Source organism: Sminthopsis crassicaudata, chromosome 4, assembly GCF_048593235.1.
Source record: "Sminthopsis crassicaudata isolate SCR6 chromosome 4, ASM4859323v1, whole genome shotgun sequence".
Taxonomy (NCBI): Eukaryota; Metazoa; Chordata; class Mammalia; order Dasyuromorphia; family Dasyuridae; genus Sminthopsis; species Sminthopsis crassicaudata.
The window spans coordinates 259043729-259062202 of record NC_133620.1 but is presented as its reverse complement, the minus strand read 5'-3'; the positions used below and the strand labels follow the sequence as shown (position 1 = coordinate 259062202).

Genomic DNA, 18474 nt, shown 5'->3' with positions numbered 1-18474 from the left:
TTATTTATAATGTTAGGATTGCTTCCTTAAGGAGATTTATTTGAGAGGAGTTGGTCACTTAATAACACTTAAGGTCTCAATAACTAGTTACTATCTTAGCATGGATTTGCCCAATCTTCTCTAAAGAGAAAATAAGGAACAAAGATATAAAATTGTTGAGTACCATTAAAATCCTGGATCACTGCTATCTCATCTTCAGATTTTTTTTTTTTAAACAGCATTGGAGAAACATATACTAGGTATGTCTGTTTCCCTCCCTCCCTCGTCCCTTTCTCTGTGCCTCCCTCTTCCCTCCTCTCTTTTTCCCTCCCTCCCTTCCTTCTTCCCTTCTTCCTTCTCTCCATCTCTCTCTTACTCCCTCCATTCCTTCCAATTTCCCTTCCTCCATCCTTCCCTCCCTCCCTCCTTCCCTCCCTTTCTCCTTCTCTCCCTTCCTTCCTTCCCTCCCTCCTTTCTTCTCTCCTTCCTTGCTTCCTTCCCTCCCTCCTTCCTTCCTTCCCCCCTCCTTCCTTCCTTCCTTCCTTCCTTCCTTCCTTCCTTCCTTCCTTCCTTCCTTCCTTCCTTCCTTCCTTCCTCCTTCTCTTCCTTCCTTCCTACTTCCTTCCTTCTTTCCTTCTTTCCTTCCTTTCTTCCTTCCTTCCTTCCTTCCTTCCTTCCTTCCTTCCTTCCTTCCTTCCTTCCTTCCTTCCTTCCTTCCTACTTCTTTCCTTCCTTGGCTTCTTCCCTCCCACTGTATATATAGGGAATCAAGTTCTTACATTCTATGCCCAAAAGAAAGTTTTTTTCTTCAAAAATGAAAAAAGATTTCTTGAAATAAAACTCTGAAAAAACCAGGCTTTGGTAAAGTCCATTGGAATTCAAATAGAACTACATATATCTGCCTTAAATCCAAATGACTCTGGCTCTCATTGATTGACCAAATAATAAGTTCTGGCCCAAACCTCTGTTAGTAACTATTTGGGTTTTGATGATGAGTATAAATAGTATTTGTTTCTTCTCTGTCCAGAAACCCTGTGGATTTTGCCCTCCTTGAAAAGTGTTATTATTTTTTTGAATAGGTAAAAGAGGCCTCCTTTTGTTCATTTATAGCTTCAGACAAACAGACCTGGGACATTTCCATTCTTCATGATCTATGTCTTGTCACTGGACCCAGATAAATTTGGAGGAGAGAATAAGGCTGGTGACTTTGCACAGCCCTGTCTCACTTAAATCCAATTCACTTGCAAGTTAAGACATCACCTTCCTGATGTCATTGGTCCTCTTTGAGAACAATGGACAAACAACAAGATATATTCCATATGTCATTCTGCATGTTAATTTCATCCCTCTCTGTCATGGAAGGGTAGCATTCTTTTTCTGCTCTAAAATTTCAGTTTATCATTATGTGCATATTTGTTACAAGCATTTGGTTTTGGTAGAGAGGGAAAAAATTTAATACTCAAGTATTGAAAAAATAATTTAAAATATATTCTATATCTACTGTGATTTGTGGAATCCTAGATTCCATGCAAAATAATAATAACCTTGCAGTTATAATTACAATTCCAGTTGTCAACCTGGTGTTATATACTTGAAATAGAAGCTCAAAGCATAAACAAAAAATACAAAGTATAAGCCTAGGGATTAGAAAACCATAGATTAGCATTATGTTGTGTTTTTATTTCTGTTGTTAAAACATTTCTTGATTAAATTTTAATCTGGGACCACACTGGAGTTGTAGTATACTTACAGGTCTGGGGCAGGAGGCTGGGCATTCAATATACACATACTCCAACTCACACAAAGCTGATAATGATGTAGTATGATATAGAAGAAAGGACCTTGACTTTACAGGATTGATTTAATACTTTTATTTTTGAGGATTCAAATTCCAGTTTTGTTGCTTATTACTTATGTAGCTTGAGCAAATTCTTTTACCTTTCTAGGACTAACTTTCCTCATTAATAAGACGATTAGGTAGGACTAAATTATCTATGAAGTATCTTCCAGATTGAGGTCTATAACTCTCTAATCTTATTACTTAGATGAACATGCATGTGGGAAAATTCAAGGAATCTCAATAGCCATAACTGACTCTTATTTTGAGTTGAGTTGAATTGTCGAGTTGAGAAAAAGAGTATATCAGATTACCCTTAAAATTTATTTACTGGCTAGAAGAAATAGTTATTTTGAAAGTAGGAAAACATGTACTAGATAACCACTAGATAGATGCAAATGCCTGAATGATAAAAAATTTGTTTAGTTATTTTCAGTCATGTCTGACTCTGACATGACCCCATTTGGGGTTTTCTGGGCACAAATATTGGAATGGTTTGCCATTTCTTTCTCTATTTCATTTTACAGATGAAGAAACAGGCAAACAGGGTTAAGTGACTTGCCCAGGATCACATAACTAATAAATTTTGAGGCTAGGTTTGAACTCAGAAAAATGAATCTTCCTGACTCCAGCCTAGTACTCTATCCACTGAGTTACCTTGCTGCTCTAAAAATTTGACTGCACCATTAAATAGCAAAGTGAATGGAAATGAAATGAAAGTAACAAAAATTGTAAATAATGGCTTCTAGCATCAATTTCAGAATCTGTACAAAATTTTATTTGACCATGAATGTCAAGCACAGTATAAAAGTTATAGCATGACAATTGAAAACCAAACATCTGAAAAACACATCTGTATAAAAGCTTTTCTGTACAGTACATGACTGTGCAATATTAATTTAACCGTCTGCCTTAATTGGTCAAAGCCCAATGGGATTTGTGCAACTGCTATCCTTTTAACTGAAGCCTAATTTGTTTTGTTTTTCCTGTTAGGGATACATACAAAAATTAACATACATTAACATACACATGTAGTGAATAAAATGGAAAATGAAGGTGTACAACAAACATTGCAGTTAGGAAGAGAGCCTGGGGAATGAAGGTCTCATAATTTTTTTTTTTTTGAACATGCAGTACTGTAATGATGAAAATGACTTTTTCCTACAACAAACTGCATTTTTTAGTATCATCTGTCTAGCATTATCTTTCCTAGCTGGTTTTAAGTTAAACATCGTGATCATTAAGCAGTCTGTGAGGGAAATTATATGCACATAAAGGAAATTTTATGTAGTTTTCAATAACCAAATGCATCTTCCCCTTTGACTAATGAACAAGCATGAACTATGAAATATGAAGCATACATAATTATGAAATTCACACAAACATGAAATTGAAATCAAATGATTTACTGAATGGAGACTGAATGTGAAACATTTCACAGTGGTGGGCATCTGATCAACTAATACTGCACTGCTACAAGGCAATGGTGGTAGTTAATTTTATTCAATTTTAATTCAAATTAATGGACTCATGAGGAATCCTCCCATTTCATTAATGCATCTAATATAAAGGCTTCATCTGGAGAAACCTTTGAAACCCAGAAGTAGCACTATCTTTTCATTATTCATTCTTTGTGTTCTTTATAAAACCGAGGTACTTTAGTTCCTTTGTAAGGGATTATTGCCAGTAATCTTCCTGAGACTTGAAAGATCATAAAAGAAAAGCACCAAGTCTAGTCTGCTGATAAAGTCATTGCAGATTAATAGTTTGGCCCTTTTCTAAATGGATCTCTTCCAACAATCACACTGAAACATAAAGATGGATCACAGATTCCCGGAGGTCCAGTTGGCCCTTGTATTCCAGGATTTCCACGGTCTCCATCTTTGCCAGGTGGACCTGGTTCTCCTGGATGCCCTTCTTTGCTAATTCCAGGAGGACCCTCAGGACCTACAACAAAATATTATTAATCAGTGAATAGACACCCTTCTGATTATATCCATCTATTACATTAAGACAGGACAGCTAGATGATTCAATGGATAAAGCACAGAGCCAAGAGACAGGAAGACCTTAATTCAAATTTAGCTTCAGACACTTATTAGTTTTGTGAACCTGTGTGAATAAATAACTTTAACCTATTTGTCTTAGTCTACAAGAGAAGGAAATGGCAAAGCACTTGTGTTTTTGGCAAGAAAACCTCATAGACAATAGAGCTTTTGAGCCCACAAAGAGTTGGAGATCACTGAATCAACTAAATCATATCACTAGAAAGATTAATATAATTTCTTAAAAAGTAATAATTAATTTTCCATATAACTAAGCTAATGTATTGTTGCAATTGATGTTTTCCTTCTTGAAAAATTCCAGTCATCCTTCAGTTATTTAGGTGCTGACTTTTCTATGTATGATGTTTTTGTTCCTTTATGTGGAAGAGTACAACAATTCCTGGATTTAGAACCAGAGAACTTGTGTTCAAATCTTGTTATTGTTGTTGTTCAGTCATTCAGTCATGTCTGATTCTTCTTGACCCACTGAACCATATTGTCCATGCAGTTTTCTTGGCAAAGATACTGGAGTGGTTTGCCATTCCCTTCTCTAATACATTAAAGCAAATAGAGGTTAAATGACTTGCTCAGAATTACACAGTGAGCATGGGTCAAATTTGAATTCAGGTCTTCCTGACTCTAGGCTTCTATTCAAATCTCAGTAATGCTATTTATTGCATGTGCGATTCTGAACATCTATCTATATGACATTAAAATCCTTGAGCTCATTTTCCTTATAAGGAAATTTAAATGATATCTAAGCTTCTAAATCTAAATCTATGTTCCTATGATTCTGTGAGTCTTTAAAGCATTTCAAAATAAATCAAGATAATTGTATAAAGGTAGAGACAGACATTTTTTTATTTCTTAATAAAATATCTAATATATATGAAATATATATTTTCTGTTATCTTTTTATTGTTTTTGTGCATCCAAACTTAGTTTCAAAATTCAGTATTTTTTTAGGCTAATGACCAGTTGTCCCAGCACTAATCAAATTACTATATTACTAATTACTATATTCAATTCAAACGTGGCTTCACTAAACCACAAAAATTAGTCAGGGATACAGAATTATACACTCTCAGAGTTAGGATCCCAAAGGTCATGATCTAGTTTCATACATACTTTTTCTACAAAAAATGACTTTCAAGTGGTCATCCAGCCTTCACTAGAATACCTTTAGCAGTCCAGAACTCATCTCCTAAAAGCTGCCTATTCCTCTCTGAAGAAATCAAGGCTTAGATTGGTTAGACATCAGAGAAACCATTCTACAAACTAGATGGCAAAATTTCTTATTTTTTCCATCGTTTTTCAGTTATGTCCAACTCTTCATGACTCCATTTGAAGTTTTCTGAGCAAAAATTCTGGAATGGTTTGTCATTTTCTTCATTTCTTTCTTTCTTCATTTAACAGATAAGGAACCTGAGGCAAATAAGGTTAAGTGATTTGCCTAGGGTCAGTCAGCTAGTAAGTGTCTGAGACCAGATTTGAAATCAGGAAGAGTCTTCCTGACTCCAGATCTGGCACTCTAGCCATTGTGCCACCAAGCTTCCCTAAAAGAGAAGCTGTGTTGTTGTTCAGTCATTTCCAACTCTTAGATACCTCATTTGTAATTTTTTCACAAAGATATTGGAATGGTTTGTCATTTCAGATAAGAAACTGAGGTAAACAGGGTTAAGTGACTTTGCACAAAGTTACAAAGCTTAGGAGTGTTTTAATCCAGATTTGAATTCATGTCATTCTGACTCCAATCCTGATACTCTACCTACTGTACCATCTAATTACCCTTGTGGCAGAATTAACTAGATATTAAAAATAACTTTGAAAGATTCATGAAAGACCTTTAGATAATAAGAAGCTAATTGTATTAAATATATTAAAATGGATAAAATGAGATAAAATTTCTAAAGTACTTTGCAAATCTTAAAGTACCATATAAATGTTGGCTATTAATATCAATTGTTATTAGTGATTCCTAAAGCAAATATGCAATACTTACTTGATGTATGTAAACTCTTACCTGGAGGGCCTGGGGGGCCTTGTTCTCCTGGATGCCCAAAGCCTTGGTTACCTTTGGCCCCATTTCTTCCTGGTTGTCCTACAGAATAATAAATTATTATCTTTTTTTAAAAAGTCATTCAAGTTTATTTATTTGTTTGTTTTGGGGATGGGGCAGGCTGATAAAACATATGCCTGAAGAGAACAAATTACTATTTTTTTTAATAAACAGTCTTACAATCTACCATTTTTGTTTATTCAATTTAATTTGCAATAAATATCAAATGCAATTTTATACAATTACTTATCCAAGGATTAATTTTTATTCATTTAATAGAACAAAAAGAGGCAGAGTAGCATAGCAAATGGAGAGTTAGCCTTAGAGACTTGCTTATAAGTCAGTTCTAAGTTTTTCTTTTGACATATAAAGGTTGTGTGACTCTGGCTAAGCCACTTAACTTCTTCATGCTCTAGGCAACTCTCTATAATCATAAGTTACATAGAAATGGCATCTTGCATTTATAGTTTCCTTTCTGGAAATTCCTAACACAATGACAACATAAATCCAATCTCTCTCCCTAAATAGTAAAGCAAATGAAGTACCTTTTAGCCCTCGAGCTCCTGGATGTCCAGGAGTTCCCATTAGTCCAGGAGCGCCATCTCTTCCTGGCAAACCAGGAAATCCTCTTGGACCTTCTGGTCCCATTGGACCAGGTGGCCCAGGAAGGCCAGGGGAACCATTCTGAGATTGACAGCGGTCACAGTTTTGTAATCTTCCACTATGAAGTAAAACTGGTAACTGGGCTAAAAAAAAAATTAAAAACAATTAAATTTTAAAATAGTCTTAAGTGATTACTAGGTATTATTAGATTCTTCATTTCAAACTCTATTTTTTCATTTTTTTAAAAAATAGTAGTTTTTTATGTCACCAAAAATGACTCTTTTCCTACCCTTTTCCAAATACTATGTTTTATATTTATGCTGGTGAGGGAATACTCTCTTTAATATATTTGATACTTACCTCTCAAAACATCTGTGCAAACTTGCCGTATGAATTGCTCTGAAAATTCTCTCCCCTGAATCAGACATATATGTGTTATTGTTTATTTGAAAGTTACTTAAAAAGCAATAAAGAACATATTTTTAAAATAGAGGGGGAAAAATCTCCAAAGAAACAAAACATACTGGTTTTCCATCTAATCCAGGAGGTCCTCGAGGGCCTGTTTCTCCATGTTGTCCTCTGGGACCAATAGGGCCCATTAAGCCATTCATCCCTGATTCTCCTTTAGGCCCACTGGCACCTCTACTGCCAGGGTCTCCCTTTTCACCCTTCTAAATCCAAAGAGAACAAAACAAAATCTTAAGTACTGTATAAGATATAACTTATAAAATACTTCAAATGACAATAAAAATAATGAAAATTCCAAGACATGGTATATTAAAAAAAAAAACAAAACAAAACAAAACAAAACAAAACAAAAAAACCTAAATGGGCTAAATCTGGAAAACACAAATCTTCAAAGGAATTTAATTCAAGTTCACTTCCAATTCATATTGGTTATAAAAGAGACAATTAGCTTTGCCCATAATTCAGATTGCAAGCTCTCTGAAAACAGAGACTACTTACTTTGTACCCAAAACAATGATTTTTTTTCTAAATTTACTTATATGGCTGTTTGATTCAATGAAATGAGTTCTACTTTTCCCTGTTGTCTGAATTTTGACAATCTGGGTTTTTAGGACCTTTACCATGGATCAGTAGAGATTAAGAAAGAAAAAAAAAAAACAGTCATTTCTAATATTCATTGAAATTTTTTTTTGTAATTAACATAAAGCTTGTAAGAAAAACAATTGGCCAAAACCTTAAAAGAACAGTTTGTGAATTTTAATTATTTGTTCAATGGATTTAATTATCTACTATCTCTCACTAATACTTGTAACAATTTGATCAGAATTTACTTCATATATTTACTCTGAAGACCTTAGTTTTAAATATATAATTGATAATACTACTGAGATAAAAAATGTGTAATATAGAAAATTCTAAATTGTGATCTTTCTTTTCTCAACCTTATCAATGTATCTCAAGAACATTTTTTTCAATTTAATAATGTAGATGAATAAGAGAAATCCATCATTTCAATTAGAAAAAGTAATTCCAAAACTTCCCAAACCATATGATTATATCAATATTTGTATCAATATTATATTGTATGTTAAAAAAAAAAACTTCAAGAGGGTGCAGCATTTACTATATTATAGTGACTAAAATGTCCATATTGTTGACCTGGAGATTCCATTAATAGACATCTCCCAAGGATGCCCAAGATAAGAAGAAAGATCTCCTTTACCACAATATTTATAGCAAAACTTTTTTTTGTAATAGCAATGAAGTGGTTTTTAAAAAAAAAAAGTGTTGATTTGGAAATGGATAAACAAACATTTATGATATATGAATGTAAATCAATGCCCTATAAGAAATGACTAAATGATGAGAACAGAGACATATGGAAAGTTCTATGAAGTAAGACATTAATATACTCTATAGCTATAGCAATGTAAATGGAAAGAAGCACAAAGCATACACACGCATACAATTAAAAGCAATTAAAAGTGAATGTTAGAAAATTATAATGATGAAAATATGGGTCAAAAGAAATGAAAGGATCCATTAAGCCCTATTCTTTGGCAGAGATCTAAAGTCCTACAAGTGTACATTGTACATATTTTCAGAATTTTTCAATGTATTAATAAGTTATGCAGATTACTCTTTGTTTTTGTCTTTAAAAACACAATTTATTATATAAACTCACTCTCTGGGAAAGAGGAAATTGTAATGATGCAAAAAATACATCAATTAAAAGACCAACTTCAAGAAGAGGTCCATATCATGGTGGTCTTGTATTATGCTATTATCATGAAATAAATAATAGTCCAGTACGCTCCCTATTTCTTTTTGCAGACATTCTTTGTATTTTACCAGATAAAAATAACAACAATTAGCTATTATTGCTTATACCAGTGATTTTTGTCCTTTAATGGGTGAAATTAATTAAATTAAATTATTAAAATAAATTAAAGGATGAAATCAGATTCCCACCTGGAAATGGAATCTGACCAATGTTTTTAAAGCAACTTAATATTAATGAGAATAAGGACATATGTTCTCAGAATTCAATGAGAAGCAACAATTTTTGAAATTTATCCAATATAACATGAAAGTTGTGTGTTCAAATTTCAACAGTTACGTGGTAGTGATAATGTTCATTGAAGATTATCAAAGATTACTTATGAGGGAAATTAAGTTTTTAAAGCACATACCTCTCCTTTTGTTCCATGTTGACCTGGAATTCCCTACAGAAAGAGAGAGGGGGAGAGAAAAAACTATTTTACAATGCAAAAAAAAAAAAAAGGGAAAGAAAGACAGAAACACAGAGAGAAACAGAGAGACAGAGAGAGAGAGACAGAGAGAGAGAGACAGAGAGAGAGAGAGAGAGATGTATAACCCACTAATGTCAATTTTATTTTTTTTCTGTAATTCCCAAATTTTGTTTGAAATTATAGCAATTCTCTCTAAAAGTACACGAAAGGATAAAAAATGCAGTGATATGCTTATGAAGTTTTTTATAATCTCAAAGAACTCTGTATTACAATTATTATTATTATTAAAACCAGAATATTGCACAAAGAACAACCAATTCTGATTCTCTCTTCCCTTCTTAAATAATATTGTTGGCTTCATATTGCTTTGAGTTTTTCACAGTCATTTCAGTCATGTTCAAATCGTCATGACACAATTTGTAGTATTCTTGGTAAAGATATTAGATTGGTTTGCTGTTTCCTTCTCTAGCTTATTTTACAGATGAAGAAACTGAGGCAAACAGAGTTAAACAATTTATGTCTGGGTCATACAGCTATTAAGTATCTGAGAGTATATTTGAACTTAGGTTTTCCTGATTCCAAGCACAGCACTATCAACTATGGCACATGGCTGCCCTTTATTCCCTTATGTTTATGTGGACCTTGCATTGGCCTGTCTCACTTAAATCCAATTCATTTGTAAGTCGACCTTCCTGTATCATTGGTTCTCTTACAGAAGGAAGGACAAACAACAATAATAACAATGTGGACAGGCTTTTTTTTCCCCTTTCCTTTGTTTTACACCCAAATCTGAGCTGTCTAGAGTATTGAAAGAAGCTTGGAGAGAAAGTAATCTAAAATATAAAGTAATGGGAATAGTATTAGCTGTCACACAGAGATTACAGAATGGGCTGCTTGTCAAGCACATATTACTAGATATTAAATGAAAATGAATGAATCAAAGAAGCATTTATTAAGTATCTACTATATGTAAAATAAAAGAGCCATGATCAGGATGAATGTATTAAATATTGAAAATGAATGATTTTCTATACTAATAATCAAAGACTGAGCCTAAAAGAACCTAGGCTAAGGCAAAAGTTGGCTAAGTTTTCACTATCTTTAAGACAGCTTCTAAAACATTGTGAAGCTATAAGATCAGCTCTTTACTCATGGGTAGATTCTACTTTATAATATTCTATTAATGGGAATCACAATCCTTATTTCAGTGCTACATTTATTGCACTCTATGTTCCAGTCAATTGATATAACAAGTTATACTTAATCCCACCACCAGCTATTAAACAAGGTGGTTAAGGTAATCAATTTGCATTATAGCATACTCTGTCCAACAGGAGGGACATTACCCATATTGACATAAACAGGAAGAACAAAATCCTAACTTCTTGGTATAAGCAGCATTAGATCATTCACTTTAACCCAGACATTTAGCCCTAATAGAATTTATCTTAATTTCAGTGCCACCCATGGCTTCCACATATGAAGCAAATATGATATTGAAGATAATGTAAAAGGTCAAGAAAGCAAGAAAAATACTGATTTTCTACCTTTTTATTTCATTAGCATTGCAAGCATTTAGTTCAAGTTCAAAGGATCAGAATGTAACTATTTCACAAATATATAAATATTGCTTAATTCAATTTTCAAGTAGCACATTGGTGTGTGATAGCACATTATAATGAACTATAGCCTGAATTTCTCTGGGCATGCTCAAAGCATTCTTATAGAAACTCAGGCTGTAATACAAAAAGAAAGTTCTGTGGTGGACCTAAGATGGTGGAGAAAAGGCAGTGACTACCTGAGCTCTCCCCCAAACTTCTTTGAATAACATAAAACAATTCCTAGGGAATCACGATCCACAAAAAGATAGTGGGAAATTATTTTTCATCCAAAAAACAACTCAAAAGGTCAGCAAGAAAGGTCTGTTGCATTAGGGTGAGAATGGAACACAGTCTAGCACAGGTTACATCAACATAGCCCTAATCTTGCAAGCCAGGAAGAGGACTTAGGAGCTACTGAATCAGCAGCTGCAGCAGCTGGAGCAGCGGCTTCCACAGTTATCAGTCCACAGATGCTAAGAGGGTGGAACAACTGGTCAGAAGAAGATTATAGGGATCTCAGCTAACATTGAAGGAGTATTCTGTTGCTTTTTTCCATATTAGGATCTGGGTCAAAATTCTGGGTAATAGTCCTAAGTAAGAAAAACATTATCATACCATAGTTTATGGCCACAGTAGTGCAGGGACCTTTCTCACAGATCCAGGACAGAAAAGAATGGTTATGGTCACACTCAGATCAGAGCATGGTCCAGAGAACACCTCTCCTTAGATGCTGGGAAGAACTGAAAACTTATAGGTCCCTAGAAGTATCTCTGAAAACAACTGTCCAAAACCCTTGAATCTTGGAATGGTGTATCTTCCACCCTGGAAACACAGCCCTACTTTAACAAAGAGTTAAAAGTAAAAAAAAAAAAAAAACAGGCTGAAAAAATGAGCATACAACAGAAAATTTCTGACTATAGAAAAATATTATGGTGACAAGGAAGATCAAAATTTACTCACAGAAGATAAGAAGATAATAAAATCAAAGCTCCTACATTCAAAGCTTCCAAAAAATGAAATAGTCTCAAGCAATTGAGGAGCTCAAAAAGAATCTGAAAATCAAGTAAGAGATGTAGAGAGAAAATTGGGGAGAGAAATGAGTGATACAAAAAAAATCATGAAAAAAGAGTCAGCAGCACAATAAAGGAGACACACACACACACACACACACACACACACACACACACACACACACACACTGAAGAAAATAACAACACAAAAACACAGACTAGGCCAAATAGTAAAAGAGGTACAAAAAGCCAATGAAAAGAGGAATGCCTTAAAAAGAGGCACAAAAATTCACTGAATAATTCCTTTAAGAGAATTGGCCAAATTAAAAAGGAGGTATAAAAACTCACTAAAGAAAATAATTCCTAAAAAATTATAATTGAGCAGATAGAAGTTAATGATTTTATAAGAAATATGAGAAATGAACAATAAAATAAAAATAATAGAATGAAAAAATAGAAACTGAAGAAATAGTGTGAAATACTGCATGACTTCATATGTATAACCGATATTAAATTGTTTGCCCTATTAATGAGGAGGATTGGATAAGGAGGGAGGAAAGAAGGGAATATGGACTCAAAATTTAAAAATAAATGTTAAAATTGTTTTTACATGTAATTGGGGAAAATAAAATAATAATTAAAAAGAAAGTTCTAAATATTTCTTACATAGCATCAAAATTAATTTTGACAGCTTCATTCAATAACAGATTTTTTTTTTCTTTTTTAAAGCTGTAATTTGGCTTTTATTGGTTCGAAGAACAACCTCTTCTCAAGCACATCAGCATAATCTCTGTGATTTCATCTAGCAGTGATAGGTTAAGGTCTTGCCCAGGTTCAGAAAACAGTATATGTCAAGGGTGAGAACTTGAACCCAAACCTTTCAATCTCCAAGACCCAGTTCTATATCCACTATCACATCACTCTCTGTAATATGTTTTGATTGTGAAAAATTGAAGTGGAGAGAAGAAATGAGAGAGAAACAGGCTATAGTCGTGGCTATTATAAGCACAAAAATAAGTGACTACAAACTATGTTCTCATAAATTTAAAAAATAAAACAAATTAATTTGTAAATGGATTAAATTTATAGGGAAAAAGTAACTCAGTAAGAAACATTCAGTAGAGTGAAGTATCTGTGTCCTTTTTCCTATATTTCATCTTATTCTGCAGCAAAATTTGAAAACTTGTTTACAGGCTAAGAAACTTGAGGATAAGCTTTATCCTACTGTAGTCAAAAAGCACATAAGATTAAGTTAGAAGAACAGATAAACAAGGTTGATGTACAGTATTACAACTAAATTGCAGTGGGAAATGAAAACAGCTGTCAACTTTGAATACATTTTAAAAAGAGAGATTTATACTGAATTTGTAGGAAAAACATTCACTTGGACTTGATATATAATATCATTAAAGCCAAAAAGAACCATATGTGGAGGACTTGGTAAACTGACAGGTATAGAAGAATTCAGCTCCTGAGGAGAGTCAGCTGTTCTGCTCTCTAGTGACCTACCACCCACTGTCCCGCGCCCCAGCCAGGGATACCAGCCGGTCCACATACTATTGGAACTTAACAACTAACTGAACCATTTAAGTTTAGGCTCTAAAGAAAAGCAGTGGGACCCAGAAAGAAATTTATTGCCATTTTCTCACAAATCTTGGACAGTTTATCTTAGGAAGCCAAAACCTGCAAGAACACAATCTCTTCTTTTTAAAAGCAGAATCTTCTACAACTGTCTCCCTCCTCATTTCTCCCTCTTGGGTTCCTTGGTCTCCAGTTAAATTCCTACTTTCTGCAAGAAGACTTTTCAAGTCCACCTTAATATAAATACCACCATCCTGTTGTGATTATTTCCTATTTATTACATGTGTATATTATATGTGTATCATTTATGTATGCATATGTATGTATATACATATATTTGGATTGTATAAAGGCCCACACACACTCACATTTATTTATTTATACATGCTCATTTGCATGTTATCTACCTCATTAGACTTTGTGCTTTCTAAAAGCCCAAGCTGCTTTTTAACTTTCTTTGTATATCTACCACTTAACACAGTGTCTGGTACACAGCACACATTTAATAAATACTTTTTTACTTGACATCTTATTTTCATTGAAAGATATATGGTGAAAGGAAGATATATTTAAGGAGTAGACAGTAGACTGCTGAACAGCAGTCACAGCTGATATATTGATACTTATCCTGAGTAATCTGAACTGTGCTAAACTACCAGTTGCCACTATATAGTATTAGCCCAGTGGTTCTTAACCTAGATGTATATTGAAGCCAATTTGATCCATATTATAAAACCAATTTTTAAATTTTCAGAGTAAGCATATTGGCAACTGCTACAAATAAGGAATTGGCTTCTTGTAGTTTGAAAGTCTGGATTTAAGAAAGCGATAGAGAAAACATTAATAATACAGATTAAAATAAAAATGCATTGTGCATATTTTTGCCTGAAGATGTGCTTATTAAGCATTTGCTGGCATGTTCCTGACCTATGGGAAGCATGGGTAGATTTTAAGCGGTTTGTAAACTTGGCTGGAAAAAAAATGCAACTATTTTCACTAATTTCTAATTCAAATTTAGAGCTTCTTTCAAGCAAAATGTATGCAGTATAGCAGGATCTAATGTAGATTCTTTTAGTTATTCTTTATATAGAACTTTAAGGTTTGCAAAGCATTTGATCGTATTTGAAGAGTGCCATATTGGGGAGGCAGGATGTCATGAAGGAAAGAGTACTAAATAGGAAGAAACACCCCAGTTGTGTAATTCACTGTCCATATGACTTTATACAAGTATCTTCAGTTTTCACTTTCTCATCTGTAAAATAAAGGAGTTGAACTAGATGACCATTATGGTCCCTTTCAACTTTCCTTTCCATAGCTGCTGCCATTCACAGTAGGCAAGTGAGTTATCTTTGTCTTCAGTAAATGACTCCAAGATGTGGGTGGTTTCTTTCCTTTCAAGATCACATATAAGGGAAAGCAGAGCAATGAGACTTACAACCTACAACAGACCTACAACCCACACAGCAGGAATTACTCCCTGCTCCAGGAAAACAAACACAGAACATACTGGAATGTCATCTATTTAGTATCCACAATTTTACGCATGTTTCAGACAAATCAATATATCTGATGTTAATCTTTATTTTTAGTTTGACATACCTATTAAAAGGAAAAATTATATATTCAGTTCTATTATGTTTCTTTTAAAAAATACCTGTGGTCCTGGATCCCCTAATCTTCCATTTTCTCCCTTTTGACCCTTTAAAAGAACATAATGCATTATTAACAAATATGTTGCTAATTTTACATTCTATAAATTAATAACATATTAAATTGAGCGTTTCACAAAAAGCTATATGACCAGAATCAAAATTGTAGGTATCGGTTTTGTAAAGTGCCAGAAGATAAACCCATAGAAAAATTCACAAATAAACAGAATAAAAAATAAAGATTAAACTAAAGATGATACAGAAAAGGTAGGAAATAAAAACATAGGGAGAAAAATAAAGCACATTAGGAAATTATCTAAATATGAATTCCTAGACAATTTAGATGCACAGCAATTCATATCTGTGTTGCCAAATAAACATTAGTGCTTTAAACTTATAAATTAAATCATAAATTTACTTTAACAACTTAGAACTGTGATTTAATTCTTGTTTGTAAAGAAGAAACTCTCTTTGCCAAAAGCAGATTTGGTACCTTCTCTGTAACTTATTATCTTAGAGATTATCTGAAGGTATTTTGTGAATTTATTAAATCACTGAAAAATTTGTCCCAAATGCATTCACAGGATCATATCCCATAATTCACAGGTGAAGCAGGAAAGTGCAGAAAATCGAAAGATTTACATTTAAAAGGTAATATTTTAAATTCATCAATAAAAAATTTTAAAAGTCTTTAGGAGACACTCTGAAAGTTAAAATTTTTTAAGTTCTGAAAGAATAATAAAAATTTACCAGGAATTCTAGATATTTCCAACCTAACAAGGAAGATCTTTTCAGTTTTTAATTTTTTAAATACTTATCATCTCTTATGAACATCTTAATGTTTTCCCCTTTTCCTATGCATAATTTTGGGGAGAAGTTTTATTTGTTTTATTTATTTGTCTACCTCTGTTAGAAAAAAATTTTAATTAGTTTTTAAAAATTTATGTAGAATTTTAAAAATGTCTGTATAGTGGATATTAGGATACTAGATTGAAGATCCAATATATTTTTAAATGTAGATAACTGAATAAAAAAGTAATACAATTTGTATATAAGCATCTTTGATCCAGGTGGTTACACTCCATAAAAGATTTATTTTCAGTCAAATAGGATGTTACATTCCCATATCAATGGATGGAGCACCAATCCGGAAGTCAGGAGGACTTGAGTTCAAATCTGGTCTCAGACACTTAACACTTCTTAGCTATGTGACCCTGGGCAAGTCACTTAACCCCAATTGCCTCAGCAAAAAAAAAAATAGTACCTAAGGCATGGATGTGAAAGGGAAGACCAGGAAGAATTAGTGTAAACATAGGAGTTAATTAGAAAAGAGAAAGGCAGAGATGGGCACCAATAAAGTTATTAATCTAAAGGATGAAAGAAGTGGAAATCCACATACCTGAGGACCTTTTTCACCTGGGTTTCCATTGTCACCCTGTAAAATATTAAGACATTAGTTAAGTTTTCATTATAATCAATCTGCAAGGGTTTTTTGGTTTGTTTGGTTTTGGGTTTTGGTTTTTTTTTTGGTCTTTAAAGAATATAATGACCAAAAATAATTCCTGAGAATGACTTAATAATGACAATTACAAAATAAAGTATACAATTACTTTAGAAGTAAAAATTTGTAGATAACATTATAAACTTGGACTTATCTGCTTAAACTTGAAGGAAGTACAAGAAACTTCTATTAAGTACCTATTCTGTGCCAGGCACTGTGCTGTGTCCTACAGATAATACCTAATTTGATCCTTACTCCACAGAGGAGGAATCTGAGGCAGATAGTGAATATATGAAGTATTCAGAGTCATACAGCTAGCAAGTACCTGAATCTGGACTTGAACTCAAGTCTTCCTAGCTCAATAACCTGTGCTTCATCTAATGTGCTAACTATCTGCAAGATGAAATATCACAAGAAACAATATTTTTTATACACTCATATAGGAATTATATATATAAATATATTTCCCCAAGTCTAAAGAGAAAGCTTTTTAGTAAATCACAGAGAATAAAATGTTCAAATATTTGAAAAATAATTGTTTTCCAATTTTTCCAATGATTCCATTGATGAAATTAATTGATGGTGATTTCCTCCACCAATGTCAATGAGCACTTTGTTTGCATCTTATGGACTTCAAATTTATCTAGGAGTTGATAAGGGGCTTTTCCAGGGTTTTAGCCTTCATGGGTCAGAGGTGAAGCACGAATTCAAGTCTGGGCTAACTACTCTATTATGGCTTTCTCATCAAAGAATCATGTGTTCTTTTTAGTGATATTCATATGATAAACCTAAGAAATAAAAGATAAAAAACTCATATGTTAGAAAATTATAGCAACTCTTTATCATTACAAAAAACTAGAAGCTAAAGGGATGACCTGCAATTTGTTAATAGTTGAACAAATGATATTTGTGATATGTGAATGTGATGGACCAATATTGTGCTGTAAGAAACAATGAAAAGGACACTTTTAGGGAAACTGGAAAAGACTTGTATGAACTGTTGTGAATGAATTGAAGACAAACAGAAGAACAATTTATATCAAAACCTGCAAGCAACAAGAACAATAACACTATAAAAACAAACAACTTTGAAAGACTTGAAAATTCTGATCTATTCAATGACTAACCAGAATTTCAGCATACTTAAGATAAAACATCTCTAAAGAGAGAATAGTGGTGTTGAATAAGACACACTTTTGGACATGCCCAGCACAGCCATCTGTTTTACCTCAATATGAATATTCGTAAGAAGTTATGCTTTTCTTTCTTTTGTTTGATGAAGGGGAGGGAAAATTTCATTAATAGAAAAATTAATTTAATATGTATTTTAGGAAAATAGTGCATTTCATATTGTTTCCCTTAATATTCTACCCTGATGCTTTTCTTATCACTAGTGGCATTGAATTTTCAGGGCCTCATCATCAAAAACAAGCTCCAGAAGGATCTATCAGACTGGAAAGAATTCAAAGATGGATCTAGTGAAGGATATTATATCTGAGGAGTATGCTAGCTAAGACAAGAATCTTCAATAGGTCCTTTGAAAGGTAAAATTTCAGGCTATACCAACCAACAATGACTCTTACATGAAGGGGAATTTATAATCTGCTTCAATGAAGACTATATCCATTTATGATCATGAAGTATTAAAGAATATTGACATCAGAGAACTGAGGATTTCAGGTCAATATGAGGTAAAACTCTTGAATAATTTAATGCTGTCCCAAAAAGGGCTGCCTCGCAAGTTGGGAATTTTGTTCTGTTTGAAGTCTTCAAGATGAATAAACACTTATTTGGGATAACAGAATTAGATGAGGTCTAAGAAGTCATCTCATCCATTGTACTCCTAATCAGGAATTCTCTTTACAAAATATCAGACAATTAGAAAATTTT

General features: G+C 33.2%; 1 protein-coding gene across 1 annotated transcript in view; it reads right to left on the bottom strand.

Annotated features, from left to right (window-relative positions):
• Positions 1 to 2567: 2567 nt before the first annotated feature.
• Positions 2568 to 18474, bottom strand: part of COL21A1 (collagen type XXI alpha 1 chain) — a 246431-nt gene continuing 230524 nt past the window's right edge. Inside the window, 8 exon segments of the mRNA XM_074310626.1 lie at positions 2568 to 3763; positions 5884 to 5961; positions 6465 to 6665; positions 6883 to 6937; positions 7047 to 7193; positions 9183 to 9215; positions 15089 to 15133; positions 16483 to 16518. Coding sequence (XP_074166727.1) covers positions 3576 to 3763; positions 5884 to 5961; positions 6465 to 6665; positions 6883 to 6937; positions 7047 to 7193; positions 9183 to 9215; positions 15089 to 15133; positions 16483 to 16518 — 783 coding nt within the window. The 3' untranslated portion in view covers positions 2568 to 3575.